At 39.4% G+C, this 25,992-nt stretch overlaps 1 protein-coding gene across 1 annotated transcript in view; it reads left to right on the forward strand.

Annotated features, from left to right (window-relative positions):
• The window catches only part of TMPRSS7 (transmembrane serine protease 7), a 56,678-nt gene that overhangs the window by 17,153 nt on the left and 13,533 nt on the right, over positions 1-25,992 (forward strand). Inside the window, exons 8-11 of the mRNA XM_064292231.1 lie at positions 5,965-6,095; positions 8,732-8,844; positions 12,023-12,129; positions 24,604-24,740. Coding sequence (XP_064148301.1) covers positions 5,965-6,095; positions 8,732-8,844; positions 12,023-12,129; positions 24,604-24,740 — 488 coding nt within the window. The remainder of the gene's footprint in view (positions 1-5,964; positions 6,096-8,731; positions 8,845-12,022; positions 12,130-24,603; positions 24,741-25,992) is intronic.

The raw sequence follows: 25,992 nt of genomic DNA on the forward strand, positions 1-25,992 counted from the left end.
GAGTTTTTAAAGTCAATCTTGTATCCTGCTACTCTGCTGAATCTTTCTTAGTTCCAGTAATTTTCTTGTGGAGTCTTTTGGGTTCTCTATATATAGTATCATGCCATCTGCAAACAGGGACGGTTTTACTTCTACCTTACCAATTTGGATGTCCTTTGTTTCTTTTTCTTGCCCTACTGCGCTAGCTAGGACTTCCACCACTATGTTAAATAGGAGTAGTGATAGAGAGCATCATTGTCTTGTTTCTGTTCTCAAAATCCAAAAACCAAACCATTGCTGTCAAGTCGATTTGGACTCATAGCGACTCTGTAGGACAGAGTAGAACTGCCTCATACAGTTTCCAAGGAGGCCTGGTGGATTTGAACTGCCGAACTTTTGGTTAGTAGCCATAGGTCTTAACCACTATGCCGCTAGGGTTTCCTCCTGTTCTCAGGGGAATGTTTTCAGCTTCTGTTAAGAATGTTGTTGGCTGTTGGTTTTGTATAGATGCCCTCTGTTATGTTGAGGCATTTTCCTTGTATACCTGTTTTACTGAGAGTTTTTAGCAGGAATGTGTGTTTGAAGTAGAGAAAGTACATTTTCTCTAGTGTGTTAATATTAAAGTAGAGGGAATATATTTTCTAGTTTATCTTAGTATAACTGTATAAGCTGTGATTAATCTCTAGTCTTTGGAAAATGGCGCAGGTTCTGGTCAAGATATGGCTGAGCAGCCTGTTCCACTCTTAACATAACAAACACCCTAATACCTTGCAACATGTTTTCTCCTATTCACAATGGGTGATTGAGAGCTTGACATAACTAATGCCACAATGATGCTTTAAGTAATCTCTAAAAACATGTTTATTGCACCAGCTACACCAGTCTCATCCAGAGGGGTGCAGAGCTCTCTCAGCTCCTGTGGCCTTGGCCTCTCTTCTCTTCTTTGTTCTCTTGAGAAACAGCCCTCAGTCTGCAAGATGGCAGCTAGAAAACCTGCCTGGCACTTTTGATCTGCAGCTTTCTTTCTTGCTCATCTCAGTCAAAGTGGTCTTGGCAGAGCAGCTCTGCTAGCCGAGAGATTCTTATGTAAGTTTTTTTTTTTCCAGCCTGTTGCAAACATACAGATTAGAGTCCAGATGTCTGACATGCATATCTTTAGTTTAATAAAGAGCTTCTTGTAGTTGTTTTGTGATGTATAAGACCATCTGTGGGCTATGTGCTTAAAAGCATTAGGTAACCCTGACCTTCCCCCTATAAAGCCCTCCCACTAGCTCTTTAGAATCAAAAAGAATTTGGGAGAGATTTTCCCCCTTCTGTCTCTTTTTTGTCTCTTGGAAACTCTATGGGGCAGTTCTACTCTGTCCTATAGGGTCAGTATGAGTTGGAATCGACTCGTCTGCAATGGGTTAATGGGTCTTTTGGATACCGGTATTCAATAAAGCCCTCTTGCTGCTTACCTCCTCCTGTCTCAGTTTGGCTTTGTGGCACATGGCTCGAATACACGATTTGCAGTAACCATGTTGTACTTTATCGAATGCGTCAATTGAAATGATCATGTGATTCTTTTCTCTTGTTTTTTTTTTTTTTTCATGTGGTAGATTAAGTTGAATGTTTTTCTAATGTTGAACCATCCTTGCATATCTGATATGAATCCCACTTGGTTGGGGTGTATTATTTTTTTTTAACATGATGCTGGATTCTATTGGCTAGAATTTTGCTGAGAATTTTCGCATCTGTATTCCTGACGGAGCCCTGGTGGCACAGTGGTTGAGAGCTTGGTTGCTAACCAAAAAGTCACAGTTTGAATCCACCAGCTGCTCCTTGCAAACCCTATGGGGCAGTTCTGCTCTCTCATAGGGTCCCTGTGAGTCAGAATTGACTCAATGGCAACAAGTTTGGTTTTTAAAAAAAATATATTAATGAGAGCTATTGGTCTGTAATTTTCTTTTTTTGTGCTTTCTTTGCCTGGTTTTGGTATCAGGGTTACACTGGCTTCGTAGAATAAATTTGGAAGTATCCCTGCCTTTTCTATGTTCTGAAATTGTTTGAGTAGTACTGGCACAAGCTCTTCTCTGAATATTTGGTAGAATTCTCCAGTGAAGCCATTTGGGTCAGGGCTTTTTTGTTGTTGTTATTGGGAGTGTTTTTTTTTTTTTTTTAATTACTGTTTCAATCTCTTCTCTTGCCATGAGTCTGTTCAGATTTTCGACCTCAGTTTGTGTTAGTTTAGGTAGGTAGTGTGTTTCTAGAAATTTGTCCATTTCCTCTAGGTTTTCAAATTTGTTGGAGTATAGTTTTTCATACTCTTCTGTTATGATCCTTTTTATTTCATTTGGGTCTGTTGTAATGTCCTCATTTCGTTTTTTATTTGGGTTATTTGTGTCTTCTTGTTTTGTTTTTCTGTCAATTTGGCCAATGGTTTGTCAATTTCGTTGGTCCTCTCAAAGAACCAACTTTTGGTTTTGTTGGTTCTTTCTACTGTTTTTCTATTCTTTATTTCATTTATTTCTGCTCTGACCCTTTTTTTTTTTCTGTTGGCTGTGGGTTTCTTTCACTGTTCTCTTTCTTTTTGTTCAAGTTGTATAGCTAATGTTTTGATTTTGTCCCTTTCTTCTTTTTTGATGTGTACATCTATAGCTATAAATTGACATCTGAGCAGTGCCTTTGCTGTGTCTCAAAGGTTTTGGTATGATGTGTTTTCATTCTCATTTGATTCTAGACATTTTTTGATTCTATCTTTGATTTCTTCTATTAACTGGTAGTTTTTAAGCAAGGTGTTATTTAGTTTCCATGTATTTGAATTTTTTCCTTGCTCTTCCTGCTGTTAATTTCTATTTTTATGGTGTTGTGATCAAAGAAGATGTTTTGTATTATCTCAGTATTTTGGAATTTGTTGAGAGCTGCTTTGTGGCCTGAGATGTGGTCTATTCTGGGGAATGTTCCATGTATGTTGGAAAAGAATGTATACTTTGCTGCTGTTGGGTGAAGTGTTCTATATGTCTGTGAGGTCAAGTTGGTTAATTGTGGCATTTAGATCTTGTGTATCTTTTTGGGTTTTTTTTTCCTAGATGTTCCGTCCTTTACTGAGAGTGGTGTGTTGAAGTCTCCTACTATTATTGTGGAACTGTCATTTTCTCTTTTCAGTGCTGTTAGAGTTTGTGTTGTGTATTTTGGAGCCTTGTCATTGGGTGCGTAGATATTTATTACGGTTATGTCCTCATGTTGGATTGTTCTTTTAATCGTTATATAATGTCTTTCCTTGTCTTTTATGATTAATTTTTTTTAAAGTCTATTCTATCTGAGATTAGTATTGCCACTCCTCCTCTTTTTTTGTTGTTGTTTGCTTGATATATTTTTTTCCATCCTTTGATTTTTAATAAATTTATGTCGTTGTTTCTAAGGTGTGCCTCTTGTAGACAGCATATTGATAGGTCTTGATTTTTTATCCATTCTGTCCCACTCTGTCTCTTTATGAGTGCATTTAAGCCATTTACATTCAGTGTGATTATTGATAGGTGTGAGTTTATTGCTGTCATTCTGTAATCCTTTTTATTTGGGTGCTGTTTTTTTTGTTGTTGTTGTTCGTCTTTCTCTCCTGTGCTGAATTCCTTTTGTTTGTGGGGTTTTTTTTCTTTTCTTTCATTTTTGTAGATTTTTTGTTTACTGAGACCTTATGTTTTCCTTCTTTATTTTGATGGGTAGGCTTGTTAACTTTTTTTGTCATTACTTTGAAATTTACCCCTATCTTTCTAAGTTTAAACTTGTCTTTTATTACTTGATATCACCTGGACTTCCTCTCCACCTGTCCATTTGAAATTTCTATACCTATACCATTTATTCTCTGTTCTATTGTTCTGATGTTGTTGTCTCTGGTTCTCTGTTGTAAATTTTTTAGTTTTGTATTATCCTTGAGAGTTCATTACCTATGTTGGTCTGGCTGATGTCTTGCATCCTACATTCAGGTTGTTGTCCGATATTGTTGGTTCTCTAACTGAAGTACTTCCTTTAATAATTCTTGTAGGTTTGTTTTGGTTTTTACATATTCCCTTAATTTCTGTTTATCTGGAAATATCCTAATTTCACCCTCATACTTAAAAAAAAATAAAAAAATATATATATTTTTTTTACTTGAGTGAGAGCTATCCAGAATATATTATTCTTGATTGGCAATTTTTTTCTTTCAAGGTTTTATGTGTATCATCCCATTGTCTTCTTGCCTACATGGTTTCTGCTGAGTCATCAGAGCTTAGTCTTATTTTTTCCCCTTTGTATGGGACTTTTCGTTTTTCTCAAGCTGCTCTCAGGATTCTTTCTTTGTCTTTGATTTTGTTGAGTGTGATTATGATATGCCTTGGGAATTTTCTTTTGGAGTCTATCCTATATGGCACTCGTTGAGCCTTTTGCATGATATTAAGGAAGTTTTCTTTCAGCAAAAAATCAATGATCCTCTTTGTGTTTTCCGTTTTCTCCCCCTATTCTGGAACTCTAATCACACACAAATTTTTGCCTTTGATTGTATCCCACATCGTTCTCAGAGTTTCTTCATTCTTTTCTTTGATTTTCCCTCTAGGTGGTATCCAAGTATTTGTCTACAATTTCACTGATCTGTCTTCCACTGTTTCAAATTTGCTCCTAAATCCTTCTCTCCATTTCTGAAATCTTGTTTATCTTTTGGATTTCTAGTTGCTGTTTTTGTATGATTTCCAGTTGTTTGTTTATTTTGACATTTTGTTCCTGTATTATTTTCCTGAATTCCTCCATTGCTTTGTCTGTGTTTTCCCTGGTTTTGTCTGTATTTTCCATGATTTTGTCTATTTTCCTTACTGCCGTCTGTGTTTTCTTTCATCTCTTGGACAGCCCTGAATATTAGAGTTTTGAATTCCCTATCAGGTAATTCCTGTGCCTTTTTTTCTACCAGAAGGTCATCTGGTGTTTTACTTTGGTCACTTTCTGGAGTCATCTGTCCTTTTTTAAAATATGTTTTGATATTATCTGCTATATTCAGGACATGCAGAAATTATTTTCTCTGTTTATTGATTATAGATTTATTTGTCTCATCCTCCTTTTTTGTTTTATTTTGTTGTGTCCGGGCAGGTGGGCCGGGAGTGCCTTGTTGCTTGCTCATCTATGGGCACAATACTACTGACCACCTTGTCCAGGTGGGCGGGGCTGGTTGCTCAGCTATGGTGCAGCAGGACAGGTCTAATGGGGGGAGAAAGGAGGGGATGGGTCATTTGCAGCATGTATGGGAGGCAACGAGGCAGGGCCAAGGGCAGTGCAGGGTGGGGTCTGGTGGTCCACACTGACGTTGATCGGGGGCATGGCACTAGGTGCACAGGCATGATAGGCAGGACAGAAGGGAGCGGATGTGATGTGTAGAGCTAAGCGGATGAGAGAAAGAAGAGACAGAAGCAAAAAAAAAAAAAGCAAAATAAAATGAAGGAAAAAAGTATATAAAATGGCAACATGGTAGCATTCAGTGGGTGAGTGTGGGGCAGACACGGTGAGGCTTTGAGCTGGTAGCTCTCTAGCCAAGTGGTGCTTTTTGGCCTGTAGAGAAGTGGCATCGGTGGCACACAGGGCTAGGTGGACAGGAGAAAGGAAAGGAAGGAAGGGAAAGACAGAGAAGAAAAAACAAACAAAACAACAACAACTGAAAAGAATGTGGTGCTGGGAGAGCTAGCCGTTGGGACATGGGGTGGCAGTGAAGTAGTGGTAAGCTGATGTCTCTCTTGCTCTCAATGAGGGTCCAGTGATGGCCATCCAGGAACACTTTTAAGTGGTAGTTACTGGATGAAAATTTCTGTGCCTCAGCTCCCCTCTATCTGTAGTGCCCTGTGGCCACTCACTGATGAAGACTTAGCTGACAGTGTCTGATTCACAAGAACTATAATGGCCCAGGAATTAAGGAATTAGTGTCAGATCGAGGCCCACACCTCAAATCACCTATTACTTATGTACTTTTCTTCTGTTATCTGGTTTCAGAATCTGTGAACCCACAAGAACATTAATGTCATTTGTTTCCACAAATAATCTCATGTTGGTGACGATTAAATCTCCTTATATACAGAGGCTGTCAGGAATCCGTGCATATTTTGAGGTCATTCCAGAACAAAGTAAGTCACCTTCAGAAATATTAGTTACGACACTCTAGCCTTCTCTTTCCTGATACTGTGCTGTCATACTCGTTGTCTTAGTAAGAGGCCCTGACTCAGGGTCCAGTTAGAAGAGAGAGATCTTATCCATTGTTACAGAGAGAATTTAGTGTAAATACCTGCTAACAGTATGAAGTTGTTAAGGAGGTAACTCAAAAGACAAAAAGAGAACTGTGAGGTATCTGGGAAGTAAAAAATGGAGGAAGCAGCTATCACCTCATGGGCTGGGGAAACAAAGGGAAAAGGTTGGAATTATTAACATTTAGAGCTTGATGGTGGGTTTCTGTAGAGTGAAACGCAGGCCTCTGAGGAAGGGGTGCTGCTTGGCTGGTGCTAGCATCTTTGAGTTAGAGGTGGGCACTAATAGATCTGAGACCTAGACCTTTGAGGAGTGTATGCCAGACAGCTAAGGCTAGTATCTTTGCCATCCAGGCAGTTCCAATTCATGGTGACTCCATGTGTGTCAGAGTAGAACTGTGCTCCATAGGGTTTTCAGTGGCTGATTTTTTGGACATAGATAACCAGGCCTTTCTTACAAGGCATTTCTGTGTGTACTTAAACCACCAACCTTTCCGTCAGCAGTCTAGGTCATTAACCATTTGCACCACCCAGGGACTATGGTATCTTTAAGGTAGATGAAATAAAGTGAAAGTTGGAAAAACTGCTACAAGATCCAGCTCTGCTATAGGAGGGAAGTGCCTCTGCAATGTAAAGAAGAGTTGCTGGGTTGATGATCACAAGCATAGGAGAGAGACAGGAAGCATTCTTTCTCCTCCAGCCTCCTGGTCTCCCTTTAAACCCACGACTCATAGCAACCTTACAGGACAGAGTAGAACTGCCCCATGGGGTTTCCAAGGCTGTAATGTCATCAGAAGCAGGCTGCCGCATCTTTCTCCCACTTAACCACTGCACCACCAGGACTCTTAGCCTTCCTTTAGTGCTCTTCTTGGCAGATCCTAACAGGCAGACAGGTAGCAAAGGAGAAAAGGAGAGATGTAGTTTGCAGCATCACAAAGTGGAGTAGAGAAGGTTGGGCGTAGAGCTGAGAGACATTAGCTCAGTACCTGACACACTAGGCTGTCTCATGAATTCCCATTCATAGTAATCCATGTGAGTGCTACCCTAGAAAGGCCTTCGTGAAGCAAAACACCTCAGTCTTTGGCACTGTGCTTTTCAAGTTTTCTGTCATAAGTTACAAGTATAGGGAAGAAGCAAAATCCAGAGGATTAAAGGCTTTTTTTGAGGTCAGACAAGGAGCAAAAAGGAACTTTACTTTCATTTCTCTCTTTTTTGAGTCGCGTTGGTGAAGTAAAACAACACAACACAAAACAAACCAGAAAGAGCTTTCACTAAAACTCTTAGCCTTTTTGTAATACTTGTTGCCTTGTGACTGGTCAAATCTCATAGATCATGTCTTGGGAAATTGTTAATGAGCCTTAACAAAGCCAAAGGAGTCAGAATGGGAGATGGAGTGAGAAGGGAAGAGGATTTGGCGTAAGTAGATGGTGATAACTCTAGGTTCATCTACATTTTAGGGAAGCAGCTTATTTTTATAGGTTTTCTCCTTCAAATTATTAGAAAACCAAATAAAAATGTGATTATTTATTGAAAAAAATTGAACTAGATATGTGGGCTGCAGCTGGGTAGTAAATATCTCTAACTCAACAGTTTAAAATATGGCTATCTCAGATGTATTGTACTAGATCTGTTCACTCATTTGACAAATATTTATTGAGCATCTACTATATCCCAAGTGTTGGGGAAACAGCAGTAAACAAAATTGACAAAAATCAGTCTTTTCAAGGAATTCACATTCTAGCAGAATGATGACTGTATTTAGATGTCTTATTTAGAAAGAACAACATGCTACGTATGCTGGGCACATTTCTTGAACAAAATAAGCTGAGAGGTTTTTTAAATTTTAAACTATTTTTTTAAAGAAAGGAATAACATCCTGCAGATATTTGTCCATAAATATATGGTTTGAAAACAAATCTAGAAGGTGAGAATAAGTCTTTTAGCTGTACATCTGTAGAGTGCTTGTCTTAGCTAGGGCTGCTGTAAAAAATACCACAAGTGGGTGGCTTTAAAGAACAAAAATTTACTTTCTCTCTAGTTTTGGAGGCTAGAAGTCCAAATCAGGGCATTGGCTGTAGAGGAAGTTCCTTCTTCTCAGTGGCCCCTGGCATTCCTCAGCATTCTTTGGCTTGTAGATGGTTTCTCACATATCTCTTCCTCCTCCGTGTATGTCTCTGGCTATTCTGTTATCTTTATAAGACACCACTCAGAAGGGATTAGGTCTAGGACCCACTCTACTTGTATACGACCTTATTAACATAGCAAAGCAAAACCCTATTTCCAGACAGGATCATATTTACAGGTACAGGGGTTAAGACTTCAACATATATTTTGGTGGGACACAATACAATCCATAACAGTGCTATTGTTTTCTTTAAAAGAAATTAGTTTAAATTCCAAAATATATATAAGCATGTTGATCAAGGAAGTGTACATTTGTAGCTGAAGGTGTATATGTAGTGTATTTGCCATGGTCTCACGACTGCAAATCATGTGTCTTACTGGATGTTTTTTTTCAGAATGTGAAAACACGGTGTTGGTCAAAGAAATCACTGGCTTTGAAGGGAAAATCTCGAGTCCATATTACCCAAGCCACTATCCTCCGAAATGCAAGTGTACCTGGAAATTTCAGGTAGTTGAGTCTTACCTATATCTTAGAGAAATATTATCTTATTTTTAGTAGCATTATATTTTTGAATTTAATCATCACTTTTTAAATTACAAAAAGAATGTTAGTTAATTTTACAAAATTTAAACCTTATTGAAATATATTACCTAGAACAGTAAAGTTCCCCGTAATTTTGACCCTCTTCCCACAAATCAACTGCTCTCAGCAGACTGGGGCTCATTTTTCCAGTTTATTGTTTTATTTTGTATTAGAAATGCAAAGACATAGTTTCAGATATCAAATAATTTACTTTATTATGATAGAGCTTAGTCACCAATTTTTATTACTTCACCATCATTGTAATAGAAACAATTAAGAAGTAATAAATTGTATTGTTCTTATTAGCTGCCACTGAGTTGATTCTGACTCATAGAAACCCCATGTGACAGAGTAGAGCTGTCCCATAGAGTTTCCTAGGCTGTAATCTTTACAGGGGAAGATTGCCAGGTCTTTTCTCCTTTGGAGCTGCAGGGTGGGTTCGAACCGCCAACTTTTTGGTTAGCAGCTGAGCACTTAACCATTGTACCACCAAGGCTCCTTATACATTGGATTACCAAAAAAAAAAAAAAAACCCAAAGCTGTTGCCGTTGAGTCGAGTCTGACTCCTAGCAACCCTATAGGACAGAGTAGAGCTGCCCCATAGAGTTTCCAAGGAGCGACTGGTGGATATGAACTGCCAACCTTTTGGTTAGCAGTCATAGCTCTTAATGACTACGCCACCAGGGTTTCCATAAATTGGATTAGGCAATATATATTTCAATTGTATAAGCAAACCAGAGTGCAGATTTATATAAAATACCTGCTTCTCCTTCTGGTGCTAATTAGGGTTTTCCTGCCTTTTTTTTTTTTTTTTTCTTTTCTCTCTTTTTACTATTAGGATGAAGACTATTTTTCTTTTGCTGACTATAGTATAATATGAGGATAGGGTAAGAGGTCACCTTTGTTCTTTCACATATCTGTATAAGATCATTATTATGTAGGATAGAAATTAGGGGTAAGTGACAAGCAGTATACAGTTTGCATTCATTCACCATGTAATTGCTGAATGTTCACTGTGTGCCAGGCACTGTTCCAGGTCCTGGGAATTCATGAGATCAGACCAAAAAAAAAAAAAATCCCCTGTGCTCATAGAGCTTACATTCCAGTGGGGAGACAGGCCACAAATATCTAAAGCATATGTAGCATGTCACATGGTGGCAATGTATAAACTTTCACCTAAAACACAATAAAATATTAAAAAAAAAGTTAACGGAGGACTCATGCAACTGAAGTTTACACAGCAAACTGGGTTCCCATTTAATAATTTTTATAGAAATTGTTCCTTGACATTGGTTACAGATTTCACAATGCGTCAGCAGTCTCGTCATTTCCACTCTGTTTTCTCTTTTTCCATTGATCTAGCTTCCCTTCCCCTCCTTGCCTTCTCATATTTGTTTTTGGGTAAATATTGACTGTTTGGTCTTCTGTGGTTAATTGTCTAAGGCAGCACATTCCTTATGGTGATATTGTTTATTTTATAAGCAAGCTATGATTTGGCTGAAAGGAGACCTCTGGGAGTGGCTTCAGTTCCAAGTTAAAAGGGTATTTTAGGGCGATAGTTTTGGGGTTCCTCTAGTCTCTATTTGGCTGCCAACTTCTTAAGGTCTCAAGGCAGCAGAAACTCAGGGCCTCAGGTGACTAGTGAGTCTGAGAGTAGAAAGAGGGAACGAAGAGAAGATAAAAAGAAAGCTGGAGGAAAATCGAGGGAAAAACATCAAATCTCTGTCTTTTCCTTCTGTCAAAAAAGCAGATTTCTTTTATTGGGTTGCTACATTAAGAACGAGAAAGGCATGATTTCCAAAAGCTCTGTCAAATGTTTGAAATTTGTTGGACATTAAAAACAAAAAAAAAGTTAATTCCATGATAACCCTTGAAGGCTTAAAATGGAAATCTTTAATGTTGCCATGATTAAATTTTAGTCAGACAAAAGAATACGCGGTCACTATCTGTTTCCCTAAGGGTTGAGGGTCAGAAATTCTGAGGAGGAAGAAGGTGTCATAAGGGAAAGAGCTCCCCATTGCAGGAGCAGAGGTTGGGAAGGGGGAGACAGGAGGCACTGGGGGCAGAGATGTCAGGTGACGGGACTTCCCAGAGGGAAGTTTTGTCCTCCTCATGGTGGAGATTCTTGGAGAGCTTTGAGCATTTTGAGAATACGCTTCTGTGATGGAAACCTGGGTAAACCAGTCATTTGTCATCTGCAAAACAGCTTTGAATTTATTAAAAACAATAAAGAATCAGCTGACTTAGGTGACAAAAATATTTACTCATGTCAGGAGAAAACCTTTTTTACACAAAAGTTGGTTACTATCTTCCTCAATCCTTCTTAGTTCCTGGTTCTGTTTCCAAATTTACCAAAGAGCAGTCAAACCCCTTTGCAAACTCACTTTTGGCTGCTTGTAAGGTCTTACTTATCTGAGAAAGATTAACTCTTGCTTGGGTTTAAAGTCCATCTGATTTCTTTACCCAGGTTCTCTTATCTCTTCAACAAACGCTTATTAAATGTCTGTTGGGTGCCAGGCACTGTAAGGACACACAAGGATGTGTGCTACCTAGGCAGCCTCTCCTTTTGTTTGATCTCTTCTGATCAGACCTAGGCGTGAAGCTTCATGCATTCTAACTGCAGACCTTTTGATTAGCAGCTGACCTCTTAAGCGCTGTGCTGCCAGAGCCCCGCCTTCAGGGAAACACAGGTATAATACCAAGAGGAAGCTGATTCATTTGTCCTTTATCTAAAGAATCTGAGTAATGCTTTAAATAAAACGTCATTATTTTCATCAAAATCGGAAAATACACTCAATAACCACAGGGCGTTTTCAAAGCCAACGCATTTAACAGGAGGAAACTGAAACCCAGAGATGATCTGATGTGTCTAACATCACCCAGGTTAGCCTGAGGCCTCACAGCTGCCCCCCAGCAACAGGCTCCCACTCTGCTTCTCCAGCATGCTTTCCAGCGGAGTTGGTCTACCACACCAAGGGCCACAGGGCATGAGGAGTCAAACACCCTTAAAACAATGGACAAGTTCTGAGTGAACCAAGAAGTCCTACCTGAAATATGTCCCATGATTGAAACATTTTTCTGACTTAATGTTTGTTTTTCACAGACTCCCCTGTCAACACTTGGCATAGCACTGAAATTCCATAACTATTCAATAACCAAGAAGAGTTTGAAAGGCTGTGACCATGGATGGTGGGAAATTAATGAGCACATGTAAGTGGTTTCCATATGTGAGGAATCTGATTAAAAGCCTTCCCCAGAGGTTCACAGCCTGGATTCCTTGTCCTTAAAGACTTGGTGCTTTGCTATTTACTATTTACAGACGGGAAACCCTGGTAGTGTAGTGGTTAAGTGCTACAGCTGCTAACCAAAAGGTTGGCAGTTTGAATCCACCAGGTGTTCCTCAGAAACCCTATAGGGAGGGCAGTTCTACTCTGTCCTGTGGGGTTGCTATGAGTCAGAATTGACTCGACTGCAATGGGTTTTTTTTTTTTTTTTTTTAATTTACAGATGAGGAAACCAAGGATCACAGGAGTTAACTAATTTGCTGACAGTCACTCAGCTAGCAAGTGATTGATCCAGGATCGTCCCCAGGTCTTATGGCTCCCAAGTCTCTGCTCCGACACTGTTCTATGTTGTTGGGATGTGGATGTGCACATTCTATACTTTACAAAATAGGTAGAAAAAGCTTTTCAAAGCATGGAGCCATGGGGGGAAATAGTAAATAGGGATACTGGTGGTGCAAAAGTTAGAAACCATTAGCCAATTCTATGCAGCAGGAATCCAAAACCAAGCCAAGCCAGTTAACCAGTGAGTTGATTCTGACTCATGGCAACCCCATGTGTTGCAGAGTAGATCGGTACTCAATAGGGTTTTCAGGCTTTGAACTTTCCGAAGCAAATCACCAGGCTTTCTTCTGACGTGCTTTGGATGGTGGATGGGTGGGGTCGAACCACCAACTGTTTGGTTTGTAGCCAAGATCTTAACTGTTTGCGCCAGCTAGGGACACATCTATGCAGTAGAGAGAGGCCCATTTTGGCTTCGCTGGATCCCCAACCTGGGACATGAGTTGAAGCTGATCAGAAAAAGACAGAAATCTAGGTGTCTGGGCTTCCTGAATTGATCTAATAGGTACTCACTCTTACCCTTACTTTATTTCCTAGTTGTTGTTATTTATTTGCCCTTAAATCTACAATAGATACTTCATCCAGCAAGAGGGGATACTCGGCTTTGGTTGCAGAATAGAGTCTCAGTTCACTTTGAAATAAGAATACTTCTGAGATTAAGGACCTGCCTGCTAATTCTTTGCTCATTGCTTTTCCATGAGACTGTTCCTTTCTAAATAATGTTCCAGAACAATCTTCTTTCAGTTCCTTCAGATGTGTAGATGATCCTGTCTTCTTTGGAATAGGCCCTATCTGATTGAAAGGCGTTCTTAGACCGATTGTTAAGACATAACTCAGAACCACACTTGCCTTTTTGGGAGTTCTTGAATCAAGAGTCAGAAGACCTGGGCTCAAATTCTAGCACTGTCATTTAGTAGTTACATTAATTTGGCCAAATTGTTTAGTGTCTTTGATTTTCAGTCTGTAAATTGGGTAATAATTCTTCCCTAATAATAAGTGTTTTATTTTATTTGATAAGCAGTTAACAAAATAATACATACCATACACCAAAAAATATAAGGACCCTGGTGATGCAGCGGTTAAGCACTTGGCTGCTAACCAAGAGGTGCGAGAGAAAGATGTGGCAGTCTGCTTCCTTAAAGAACACAGCCTTGGAAACCCTGTGGAGCAGTTCTACTCTCTCCTATAGGATCGCTATGAGGTGGAATTGACTTGACGGCAATGAGTTTGTTTTTTTTGAGTCTATTATTAATATGATTAAAAGGTGGGCTTTGTGAATGACATTAGATTTTCTTTTTACTATAGAATGAGCCTCAAGGCTTTAAGGATACTGCATGTTGATATTTAATTACAACAGAGATCCAGAAAACAAGTATTTACAAATCTTTTCTGAAGCTATATGCCAAAGATAGAGCTGTGCTTTGAAAATGAGATACTACTTTTTCCCTAAGTAACAACAACCACCCATAAGGTACTGCTGCTTGTGCCTAAGCAATGTTAGGAAAGCTGTCTGCACCCGACAATCTCCGTGCAGGCCTCTTCTTTGTCTTGTGGGCTGACTGAAAGCCTCTCAGATTCCTCTGATGCTAGTTGTACCCTCGGGGTTTACGAGGCCAGAGTTTCCCAACATCCCTTCTTTTCATCTAAAATGGAAAGGCTCTAACTCAATGAATCCTTCTGACGCCTTGCCGAGGAGTTAGCCTAAGGGAATTGGGGCTGTAAAGGGGAAGGAGGAAAAAGTACCCTGATCCAGGAAGACTAGTGATCCTCATTAGTTCTGTGAACTTGGGGGTGGGGTGTGTATGCTCAAGGGAGCTGGGGTGCAGTATGAACCCTAAGGAAATGGACAGGTTTCCTACAAAGCTTTTGCAGAGCAAGGCTCCAGAGGGGCAGATTGTTTGGTGTGCTACAGAGTGCTAGGGTTTAGTATCAGGTGGTGGTGGGTGTTAGCTGCTGTCAAGGCTGCCCCAATTCATAGCGGTTTCCTGTGTTACAGAGTAGATCTTCTCCATAAGGTTTTGTTTTTGTTGAGAATATACACAGAAGAACGTACACTAGTTCAATTGTTTCTACACGTACAATTCAGTGACGTTGATTACTTTCTTTGAGTTGTGTATCCATTCTCAGGTTCTTTTTCTGGATTGTTCCCCCCCCAACCCCCCCCAACATAAACTCATTGCTCCCTAAGGTTCCTATCTAATTTTTCAAGTTGCTGTTGTTACTTTGATCTCATATAGAAAGTTCTTAAAAGAGCATAATGCTTGAGGCAGACATTTTTACTAGTTAAGCTAGACTATTGTTTAAAGAAGACTTCAGGAAGTACTTTTGACTTAACTAGCTTAACTTGTTTTGTTTTAAGAAGATTTCAGGGGATATTTTTGGTTTAAGGTTTAAAGATTATCTCAGGGCAATAGTTTCAGGGTTTCACCTAGCCTCCGTGGCTCCAAAAAGTCTGGAGTCCATGAGAATTTGAAATTCTGTTTTGCATTTTCACCCTTCGATCAGGATTTTTCCTGTATATGGCACCATCTAGTAGTTCTGGTCTCGTGGAAAAGGAGGTGGTTGTTCATGGACGCAATTTCATTTTCTCCTGTTCCTGACTCTCCTTCTTCCTCTGTTGCTTCAGGCAAATAGAGACCAATTGTTGTGGCCACTTGCAAGCTTGTAAGGGCCCAGGGACTTTGCAATGAGTTAGGATGTAGGAACAGAAGCACTAAACACAATGTTAGGCCAGTTAACTGGGATGCCCCATGGAACTATGGCCCTAAACCTCCAAAGGATCCAAATCCCATAATGTGTTTGGTTGTACATAAACAGCTTTTGCAGCTACTCTTTTTTTGGTCATTGTTGTCAATATATCTATCGCACTTTTGCCAACTCAACGTTTAACAGATACACAACTTATTGACCAAAAAAAAATCACCTTGATTAAGGGTAGGGTTGCACAGCCAATTATTTTAACTTATTGACAGCAACCCTACCCTTAATCAAGGCGATTTTTCCATCATAGTTAACCCCTCTTCACTCCCCACCTTCCCACCTCTGGTAATCACTAATAAATTTTGGCTTCCATACGTTTGTCTTGTCTTTTTATGTAAGTGAGGTCGTGCAATATTTATCCTTCTGTGAGTGGCTTATTTTGCTCAGCATAATGTCTTCAATTTCCATCCATACTGTTGCAAGTATCAAGACTTGATTTCTCCTACTAGCTGAAAAGTATTCCATTGTATGTATGTACCACATTTTGTTTATTCATTCATCTGTTGATGGGCATTTAGGTTGTTCCGAGCTTTCGGCTATTGTGAATAACACAGCGATGAACATGGGTGTACAGGTCTCTTTTTGAGTCTCTGCTTTCAAGTCTTTTGGTATACCTAAGAGTGGAATTGCTGGGTAATATGTCATTCTGTTTTTAGTTTTTTAAGGAACTGCCACACTGTTTTTCACAAAGGCATACCATTTTGCTTTTCCACTAGCAATGAATAAGGGTTCGAATTTCCCCACATCCTTGCCAGCATTTATTATTTTTTTCTTTTCTTTTTACTATTGTACTTAAGATGAAGGTGTGCAGAACAAACTAGCTTCTCATTAAGCAATTAGAATACATATTGTTTTGCGATATTGTTTACCAACCCCGCGACATATCAACACTCTCCCCTTTTCAACCTTGGGTTCCCCATTACCAGCTCTCCTGTTCCCTTCTGTCTTTTCATTCTTGTCTCTGAGCTGGTGTGCCCATTTAGTTTAGTTTTGTTTTGTTTTATGGGCCTTTCTAATCTTTGGCAGAAGGTTGAACTTCAGGAGTGACTTTGGTACTGAGTTACAAGCATGTTCGGGGGCCATACTTTCAGGGCATACTCTCAGGGTTTCTCCAGTCCCTGTCAGATGAGTAAGACTGGTCTTTTTTTTTTTTTTTAAGTGAGTTAGACTTTTGTTGTAAATTTTTCTCAAGCTCTGTCCGGGACCCTCTATTGTGATCCCTGTCAGAGCAATCAATGGTGGTATGCTGGGCACCATCGAGTTATGCTGAACTCAATCTGGTGAAAGCTGTAGTACTTGTGGTCCATCAGTTATTTGGACTAATCTTTCCCTTGTATCTTTGGTTTTCTTCATTCTCCATTGCTCCAGATGTGGTGAGACCAGTGGAGTATGTTAGATGGCCGATCAGAAGCTTCTAAGACCCCAGATGCTATTCATCAAAGTACAATGTAGAACATTTCCATTGTAAAAGATGTTATGCCAATTGAGCTAGCTGTTCCCTGAGACCATGGTCCCCATAGCCCTCAGCCCAGAAATTTGATCTCTTGGGGAGTTTGGAAGTGTCTATGGATTTTCTATGACCTTGCCTTGGTCAGGTTGTGCTGGATTCCCCAGTATCGTGTACTGTCTTATCCTTCACCAAAGCTTCTGCTTACTTACTGTCTTTTTATGGGTTTTACATTCCTACCCTTCCCCTCCCTCGTAACCATCAAAGATTGTTTATTTTTTTGTGTAAACTTTTTTTATGAATTTGTCCTTTTATGATTGACTCATTTCATTCAGCATAATGCCTGCCAAATTCATCCATGTTATGAGATGCTTCGCAGATTCATCATTTTTCTTCATCTTTGCATAGTATTCCATTGTGCATATGTACCATAGTTTGTTTACCCATTCATCTGCTGACGAGCATCTAGGTTGTTTCCATTTTTTTGCTGTTGTGAACAGTGCTACAATGAACGTGGGTGTGCATATGTCTATTCATGTGATGGCTTTTATTTCTCTAGGATGTATTCCTAGGAGTGGAATTGCTGGACCATATAGTATTTCTATTTCTTGCTTTGTAAGGAAGCACCGTATTGTTTTCCAAAATGGTTGTACCCTTTTGAATTTCCACCAGTAGTGCATAAGAGTTCCAATCTCCCTGCAGCCTCTCCCATGTTTTTTTTCTGTTTTTTAATTCGTGCCAGTAATGCCAGGGTGAGATGGAATCTCATTGTGGTTGTTTTTTTTTCCTCTCTTTTTTTTTTTTTTTATTGTGCTTTAAGTGAAAGTTTACAATTCAAGTCAGTTTCTCATACAAAAACTTATACACACATTGTTATGTGACCCTAGTTGGCCTCCCTATAATGTGACAGCACACTCCTCCTCCCTACAATTTCCCATGTCCATTTTCCATGTCCATTCACCCAGCTCCTGTGCCCCCTGCCTTCTCATCTCACCTCCAGACAGGAGCTGCCCACATAGCCTCATGTGTCTACTTGAGCTAAGAATCACACTCCTCACCGGTATCATTTTATGTTTTATAGTCCAGTCTAGTCTTAGTCTGAAGACTTGGCTTCGGGAATGGTTTTAGTCTTGGGCTAACAGAGAGTCTGGGATCCGTGTCCTCTGGGGTCCCTCCAGTCTCAGTCAAACCATCAGGTCTGGTCTTTTTACTAGAATTTGAGTTCTGCATCCCACTTTTCTCATGCTCCATCAGGGATTCTCTGTTGTGTCCCCTGTCAGGGCAGTAGGTGGTGATAGCCGGGCACCATCTAGTTCTTCCAGTCTCGGGCTGAAGGAGTCTCTGGTTTATGAGGCCCTTTCTGTCTCTTAGTGGTGGTCTTCATTCTCCTTTGTTCCAGGTGGGTTGAGAGCAATTGATGCATCTTAGATGGCCACTTGCTAGCTTTTAAGACCCCAGACATCACTCACCAAAGTGGGATGCGGAACGTTTTCTTAACACACTTTGTTATGCCAATTGACCTAGATGTCCCCTGAAATCATGGTCCCCAGACCCCTGCCCCTGCTTCTCTGTCCCTTGAAGTGTTTGTTGTATTCAGGAAACTTCTTAGCTTTTGGTTTAGTCCAGTTGTGCTGACTTCCTCTGTATTGTGTGTTGAACTTCCCTTCACCTAAAATAGTTTTTGTCTGCGGATATCCCTCTTCCTCACTCTGCAAATAATGTTTTCTTCTGTGTTTAAACTATTTCTTGAGTTCTTATAATAGTGGTCTCATACAATATTTGTCCTTTTGCGACTGACTAATTTCACTCAGCATAATGCCTTCCAGATTCCTCCATGTTATGAGATGTTTCATGGATTCATCATTGTTCTTTATCATTGGGTAGTATTCCATCGTGTAACATACCATAATATGATTATCCATTCATCTATTGATGGGTACCTTGGTTGTTTCCATCTTTTTGCTATTGTGAACAGTGCTGCAATGAACATAGGTATGCATATATCTATTCATGTGAGGGCTCTTATTTCTCTAGGTTATATTCCAAGGAATGGGATTGCTGGATCATATGGTAGTTCTATTTCCAGCTTTTTAAGGAAGTGCCAAACTGATTTCCAAAGTGGTTGTACCACCCTACATTCCCACAAACAATGCATAAGTGTTCCAGTCTCTCCAACACTTATTATGTTGTGTTTTTTGGATTAATGCTAGCCTTGTTGGGGTGAGATGGTATCTCATTGTAGTTTTGATTTACATTTTTCTAATGGCCAATGATCGTGAGCATTTCCTCATGTATCTGTTAGCCACCTGAATGTTTTCTTTAGTGAAGTGTTTGTCCATTTCCTTTGCCCGTTGTTTAATTGGGTTATTTGTCTTTTTGTAGTTGAGTTTTTGCAGTATCATGTAGATTTTAGAGGTCCGATGCTGACTGGAAATGTCATAGCTAAAAACTTTTTCCCAGTCTGTAAGTAATCTTTTTACTGTTTTGGTGAAGTCTTTGGATGAGCATAGTTTGATTTTTAGGAATTCCCAGTTATCTAGTTTCTCTTCTGGTGTTTGCGCATCGTTCATAATGTTTTGTATACAGTTTATGCCATGTATTAGGGTTCCTAGTGTTGTCCCTATTTTTTCTTCCATGATCTTTATCATTTTAGATTTTGTATTTAGGTCTTTGATCCATTTTGAGTTAGTTTTTGTGCATGGCTTGAGGTATGGGTCTTATTTTATTTTTTAGCAGATGGATACCCAGTTATACCAATACCATTTGATAGAGACTGTCTTTTCCCCATTTAACACACTTTGGGCCTTTGTCAAATATCAGCTGCTCATAAGTGGATGAATTTATGTCTGGATTCTCAATTCTGTTGTACCAGTACCAGGCTGTTTTGCCTACCGTGGCAGTATAATAGGTTCTAAAATCAGGTAGTGTGAGGCCTCGCACTTTGTTCTTCTTTTCTGGTAATGCTTTACTTATCTGGGGCCTCTTCCCTTTCCATATGAAGTTGGTGATTTGTTTCTCCATCTCATTAAAAATGCCATTGGAATTTGAATCGGGATTTCATTGTATCCGTAGAATGCTTTGGATAGAATAGATATTTTCACAATGTTGAGTCTTCCTATCCATGAGCAAGGTATGTTTTCAACTTATGTAAGTCTCTTTTGGTTTCTTGCGGTAGTGTCTTGTAGTTTTCCTTGTCTTTTACATCTCTGGTTAGTTTTATTCCTAAGTATTTTATCTTCTTGGGAGCTGTTGTATATGGTATTAATTTGGTGATTTCCTCTTTGAAGTTCTCTTTGTTGGTATAGAGGAGTTCAACTGATTTTTGTATGTTTATCTTGTATCCTGATGCTTTGCTGAGCTCTTTTATTAGTTGCAGTAGTTTTTTTGTGGATTCTTTAGGGTTTTCTGTTTATAAGATCACATCATCTGCAAATAGAGATTCTTTTAATTCTTCTTTACCAATTCGGATGCCTTTATTTCCTTTCGTAGCCTAATTGCTCTGGCTAGGACTTCGAGCACAATGTTGAATAAGAGTGGTGATAAAGGACATCCTTGTCTTGTTCCCGTTCTCAAGCAGAATGCTTTCAGACTCTTGGCTTTGTATAAATGCCCTTTTTTATGTTGAGGAATTTCCCTTCTATTCCTCAATTTTGCTGAGAGTTTTTATGATGAATGGGTATTGAACTTTGTCAAATGCCTTTTCTGCATCAATTGATAAGATCATGTGGTTCTTGTCTTTTGTTTTACTTATGTGGTGGATTACATTGATTGTTTTTCTAATGTTGAACCATCCCTGCATACCTGGTATGAATTCCACTTGGTCGTGGTGAATTATTTTTTTGATATGTTGCTAATTCTACTGGGTAGAGTTTTGCTAAGGATTTTTGGGTCTAAGTTCATGAGGGATATTGGCCTGTAATTTTCTTTTTTTATGGCGTGTCTATGTGGTTTTGGTATCAGGGTTATGCTGGCTTCATAGAATGAGTTTGGGAGTATTCCATCCTTTTCTATGCTCTGAAATACCTTTAGTAGTAGTAGTGTTAACTCCTCTATAAAAATTTGGTAGAATTCTCCAGTGAAGCCATCATGGCCAGGGCTTTATTTATTTATTTTTGTGGGGAGTTTTTAAATTACCTTTTCAATCTCTCCTTTTGTTATAGGTTTATTTAGTTTTACCTCTGTTTGTGTTAGTTTAGTTAGGTACTGAGTTTCTAGAAATTTGTCCATTTCCTCTAGGTTTTCAAATTTGTTAGAGTACAATTTTTTATAGTATTGTGTTACAATTCTTTTAATTTCTGTTGGGTCTGTTGTGATATTGCCCATATCATTTCTTATTTGGGTTATTTGCTTCCTTTCCTGTTTTTCTTTTGTCAGTTTGGCCAATGGTTTATCGATTTGTTAAGTTGTTGATGTTTTAGATATACTTTGGATATTAGATTCTTGTTGCATATACGTTTTCCGAAGATATTCTCCCAGTTGCCAGCTTATCTTTTCACTTTTTTGGTAAAATTTTTTGATGAACAAAAGTGTTTACCTTTTATGAGGTCCTATTTATTTATTTTGTCTTTTGTTTGTGCTTTTGTTATTATATTAGATAATTCATTGTTAAAAGCTAAGGCCAACAGTGTTACTCCTGCATTTTCTTCTAAGAATTTTATGGTTTTAGTTTGCACACATTTAGGTCCTTAATCCATTTTTTAATTTGTTTTGTGTATGATGTGAGGTGGATCCTGTTTCATATTTCTGCATGTGGAAATATGGTTTTCCCAACACCATTTATTGAAGAGGCTCTTCTTTTCTCATCGAATGGACTTAGCACCCTTGTAAAAAATTAGTTGAACGTAGACGGGTTTCTTTCTGGACTCTCAATTTTATTCCATTGGTCTGTGTGTGTTATTGTTATACCAGTACAATGCTGTTTTGATTACTATAGCAGTATAATATGTTTTAAAATCAGGAAGTATGAGTCCTCATACTTTGTTCTACTCTTTCAACATTGCTTTAGCTATTTGGGACCTCTTGCCATTCCATATAAAGTTGAAGATTGGTTTTTCAATTTCTGTAAAGAAGACTGTTAGAATTTTGATTAGGATTGTGTTGAATCTACAGATCCCTTTGGATAGTATTGACAACTTAACAGTACTAAGTCTTTGAATACATGAAAGTGGGATATCTTTCCATTTATTTAAGTCTTCCTTAATCTCTTTCAGCAGTGTTTTATAATTTTCATTGTATAAGTCCTTCACGTCCCTGGTTATATTTAGTCCTAGGTATTTTATTCTCTTAGATGCTGTTGTAAATGGAATTGTTTCCCTAATTTCCCTTTCAGATTTCCTATCACTGGTGTATAGAAACCCAATTGATTTTTGTTTGTTGACCTTGTACCCTGCAGCTTTGCTAAATTTCTCTTTTAGCTCTGGAAGTTTTCTTGTGGACCTTCTGGGATTTTCTATATATAGGACTGGGTTGGTTGGTGGGTATATATAGGATCATTAAAATAAAAAGCAAATAGAGATAGTTTCACTTCTTCTACTCCATAGGGTTCTCATTGCTATAATCTTTATGGAAGCAGGTAACCAGGCCTGTCTTCTTTGAAGCCATTGAGTGGATTTGAACTGCCAGCCTTTCGGTTATCAGCCAAGCACAAACTGGTTTTGCCACCCAGGGTCCTGCACTAAGTGGACTTGGGTCCAAATCCTGGCTGTGCCTACTTTCTATTTGAACTTTAACAAGTTACTTCACCTCTTTGTGTCTCAGCTTTCTTATCTGTCAAATGTTTGTGCATGTAAACTGACCCTTGCTGGTTTTCTTCAGTCTCTCACTCTTCTTACTTTCCATAAGCCACCACCATGCCTCATTGCATACAGTTTCACTCTAAACTCTAGGCTAAACATGGAGGCAAACATCCTTTTCATCTTGTCCCACCCTTAACATCCTTAAGTAAGGCTCATCTTTGCAAGAAAAGTAAAAATTTTAATAGAGAACACAAAGAAAATGATTATAAATCACAGATAACATACTAATCACCATGTTTTCAGAACACAGGATTCTGATCTCAAGATGACCAATTAGAGTAGATCCTGACCCTAAAGGCTTGGCTTTGCTTTTAGGTGCCCGTCAGACATTGGCTCCCACTTGGCCTGGTGGCCACCTGGAGCTTCTAATCTCTTATTCCTGTCCTAGCATCTGGCCTATCAGCCCATCAGGTACCGAACTTCAGCCAATTGCAAAAGATTATTCCTGAATGATATGTGAATGCTTTCCTTCTTCAGACCTTAAAATCATATTACCTACATGGCCCTTTGCTGAATGTCAGTGTTGGATCCATGGAACATGAGTAGCTCTCATGCCTGCTTCTGGGGACCTGGAGTGACTGGCACTCAGAGTGTCCTCCAGTGAAGGACATCACCCCTCAAGCCTCATGTCTGGTTCCTGTCCTCCTTTGAGACCTGCAGGATTCACTTGGGGAAGAATCTCCCCCATACAGGGCGGCAGCCTAATTTATCATTGTTGTTGTTAGCTTCTCTTCAGCCAACTCATGACGACTTTATGTATAACAGAACAAAAATGTTGCCCAGTCTTATATCGTCCTCACAATCACCAGCATATTCAAGTCCATTGTTGCAGCTACTGACTGTGCCAATCCATCTCACCAAGGGTCTCCCTTGCCTTCGTTGGCCCTCTTCATCAAACATGACATCCTCTTCTAGCGATTAATACCTCTTGATGACATGGCCAAAGCAGACAAGTTGGACAGTGTTCTGTTGTGATCCATAAGGTTTTGAATGGCTAATTTTTGGAATTAGATCCCACTCCTTTCTTCCTAGTCTGTCTTAGTCTGGAAGCTCCACAGAAACTTGTACACCATGGGTGACCCTGCAGGTATTTGAAATATTAATGGCATAACTTCCAGCATCACAACAGCTCACAAGCCACTACAGTATGACAAACTGACAGACGGGTGGTGGAACTTGTCATAGGCCCTAGTCTTACTAACCACAATGCTCATATAATAAGAATTATTGACAGAAGAGTCATTTTCTCACAAAGATACTGGGAACCTGGGAAGCATTAGGCAATAAAAGAAGTAAGAAAAAAATCAAGGTAGATAAATATTGGAGATAGACTTCATGACTTGGAAATTTTGCTAAGGACAAGCTCTGACATGCATATCAGATTTCAATTTAGATTAAAATAATGTTGTCTTTTGCTTTAAGTGCTTCTGAATTCTTTGCATATTTTCCCTCTTAGCTCATGGTCCTCTCTGCTCAGCAAAGAGATTTGTGGGCAAAAACAGCCAAACCTTGTTTGACAGTTTACTATACAGAAAAAAGAGAGAAGACTGGGAGATTAAACCCATATTTCTGATTATAAGTGTTGGTGAGGAAAGCAATGGGTAACATAGCTTATTGTTGTTGTTATCTGCCCTCAAATCAATTCCTACTCATAGTGACCCCATGTGTACAGAATAGAAGTGCTCCATAGGGTTTGCAAAGCTGTGACCTTTCAGAAGCAAATCACCATTCCTGTTTTCCAGTCTTTGAGACGGCTCTGGGTGAATTCACGTTACCAACCTTTTGGCTAATAGTTGGGTGTGTAATCATAAGCGACACCCAGGGACTCCTCGTTGTCGATAGTCAGAACTATTGTTCTATATAGCAGAAAACAAAATTGAGGTGACAGAAGTTACTCGATCATGGTCACTCATAAAATGAATAAATCACTTAGCCTTACCATCAGCATCTCTGCTTATGAAGCCCAAATGAGCAAAATATTAGGGAGTTCATTGTCAGTAACAATGCAGTCAGCAGAACCTCAAGCTGTGTGTCCTCCCTGGCTCTCTTGTCTCCTCAGGTACTGTGGCTCCTATGTGGATCACCAGACGATTTTCCGAGTGCCCAGCCCCGTCGTTCACATCCAGCTCCAGTGCAGCTCAAGGCTTTCAGACAAGCCACTGTTGGTAGAATATGGCAGCTACAACATCAGCCAACGTAAGCTTGGGATCCGTTCCCTAGAAAACCTTAATAAAAAGTCAAACAGAGGATAACACTTTATAATGTTAAACTTTGAGAATTGAGGGAATGAAAACTGCTGCAATCAGAAGAAAATGATATAACTTTTTAATTATTACTGATTAGTAGTTGAAAATGTGATTTCTCATAGATCCCTAAGATATAGGACAAGCCCATTTCTTGATTTGTTGTTCTTCTTGCTAGGCATAATTTCTTGTTTATATGATGTGTGCAAATACATCGAGTGGATTTCAGGCCACCAGCCATAGCTTACTTTGGCACATGACGCAAAGGGAGAGCTGGTTGGTCAAAACCAAAAAATCCAAACCCATTGCTGTTGAGTTGATTCTGACTCATAGTGACCCTATAGGACAGAGTAGAACTGCCCCATCAAGTTTCCAAGGAGTGCCTGGTGGATTCGAACTACAGACCTTTTGGTTAGCAGCTGTAGCTCTTAACCACTACACCACCAAGGTTTCTGGCTGGTCAAAGAAAGTTAAATTGTCAACCCTAGAATGAAGAACTTGAAGTTCACGTGGAGATCCACTGGAACAGTGGCCAGGAAGCAGTTTATAGAGAAAGCAATGTTTAACGGAAGTCCTCAGAGCTGGAGAGAGTAGGTAAGGACTTGCTCAGGAAACTCTCAACCAGTTTTAAAGGGGGAGTAAGTATAACCACTTAAAAGTTCATGAGGATGTGACTTGAAAGAAATCTCCTTAGACCACCAAGCCCTTCTTTGCCAATCCCTAATATACCTGCTTCTGGATTCAGAATATTGCAATTCCCAATAGGGACAGAGGGACATAGTAAATCATCTTATTTTTAATTTTTTTTCAAACTATGAACACTTGCCAGTGTCATGTTATCCCATTGTGTGCCATCGAGGCAATGGTTGATCTGACCACACACTCTCTCGAATTCTTTTGCAAAAGAGGAGGAAGGATTCATTCTTTCTATAATACCTAGCTATAAGCCCAGATTTAATGATTCCAGATGGGACGAGGAAATGACTAACAGTCTGGTTGTAGTGGAAAGAATGACAGACTGGGAGGTAGGAGGCAGGGGTCCTGGATTTGGAGACAAGGTGCTAATGCCTCTAGGTCCAACTTTCTAAGATCAGTGGTTCCTAATGGATTTTGGGAGAGAGAGCACTTGAAAATGTAATTAAAGACATGGACTCCTCAGAATAGTGCACCTGATCACAGAGGATTCGGAGTCACCAGAAGTCTAA

This window comes from Loxodonta africana, chromosome 1 (assembly GCF_030014295.1).
Source record: "Loxodonta africana isolate mLoxAfr1 chromosome 1, mLoxAfr1.hap2, whole genome shotgun sequence".
In the NCBI taxonomy this organism is placed as follows: domain Eukaryota; kingdom Metazoa; phylum Chordata; class Mammalia; order Proboscidea; family Elephantidae; genus Loxodonta; species Loxodonta africana.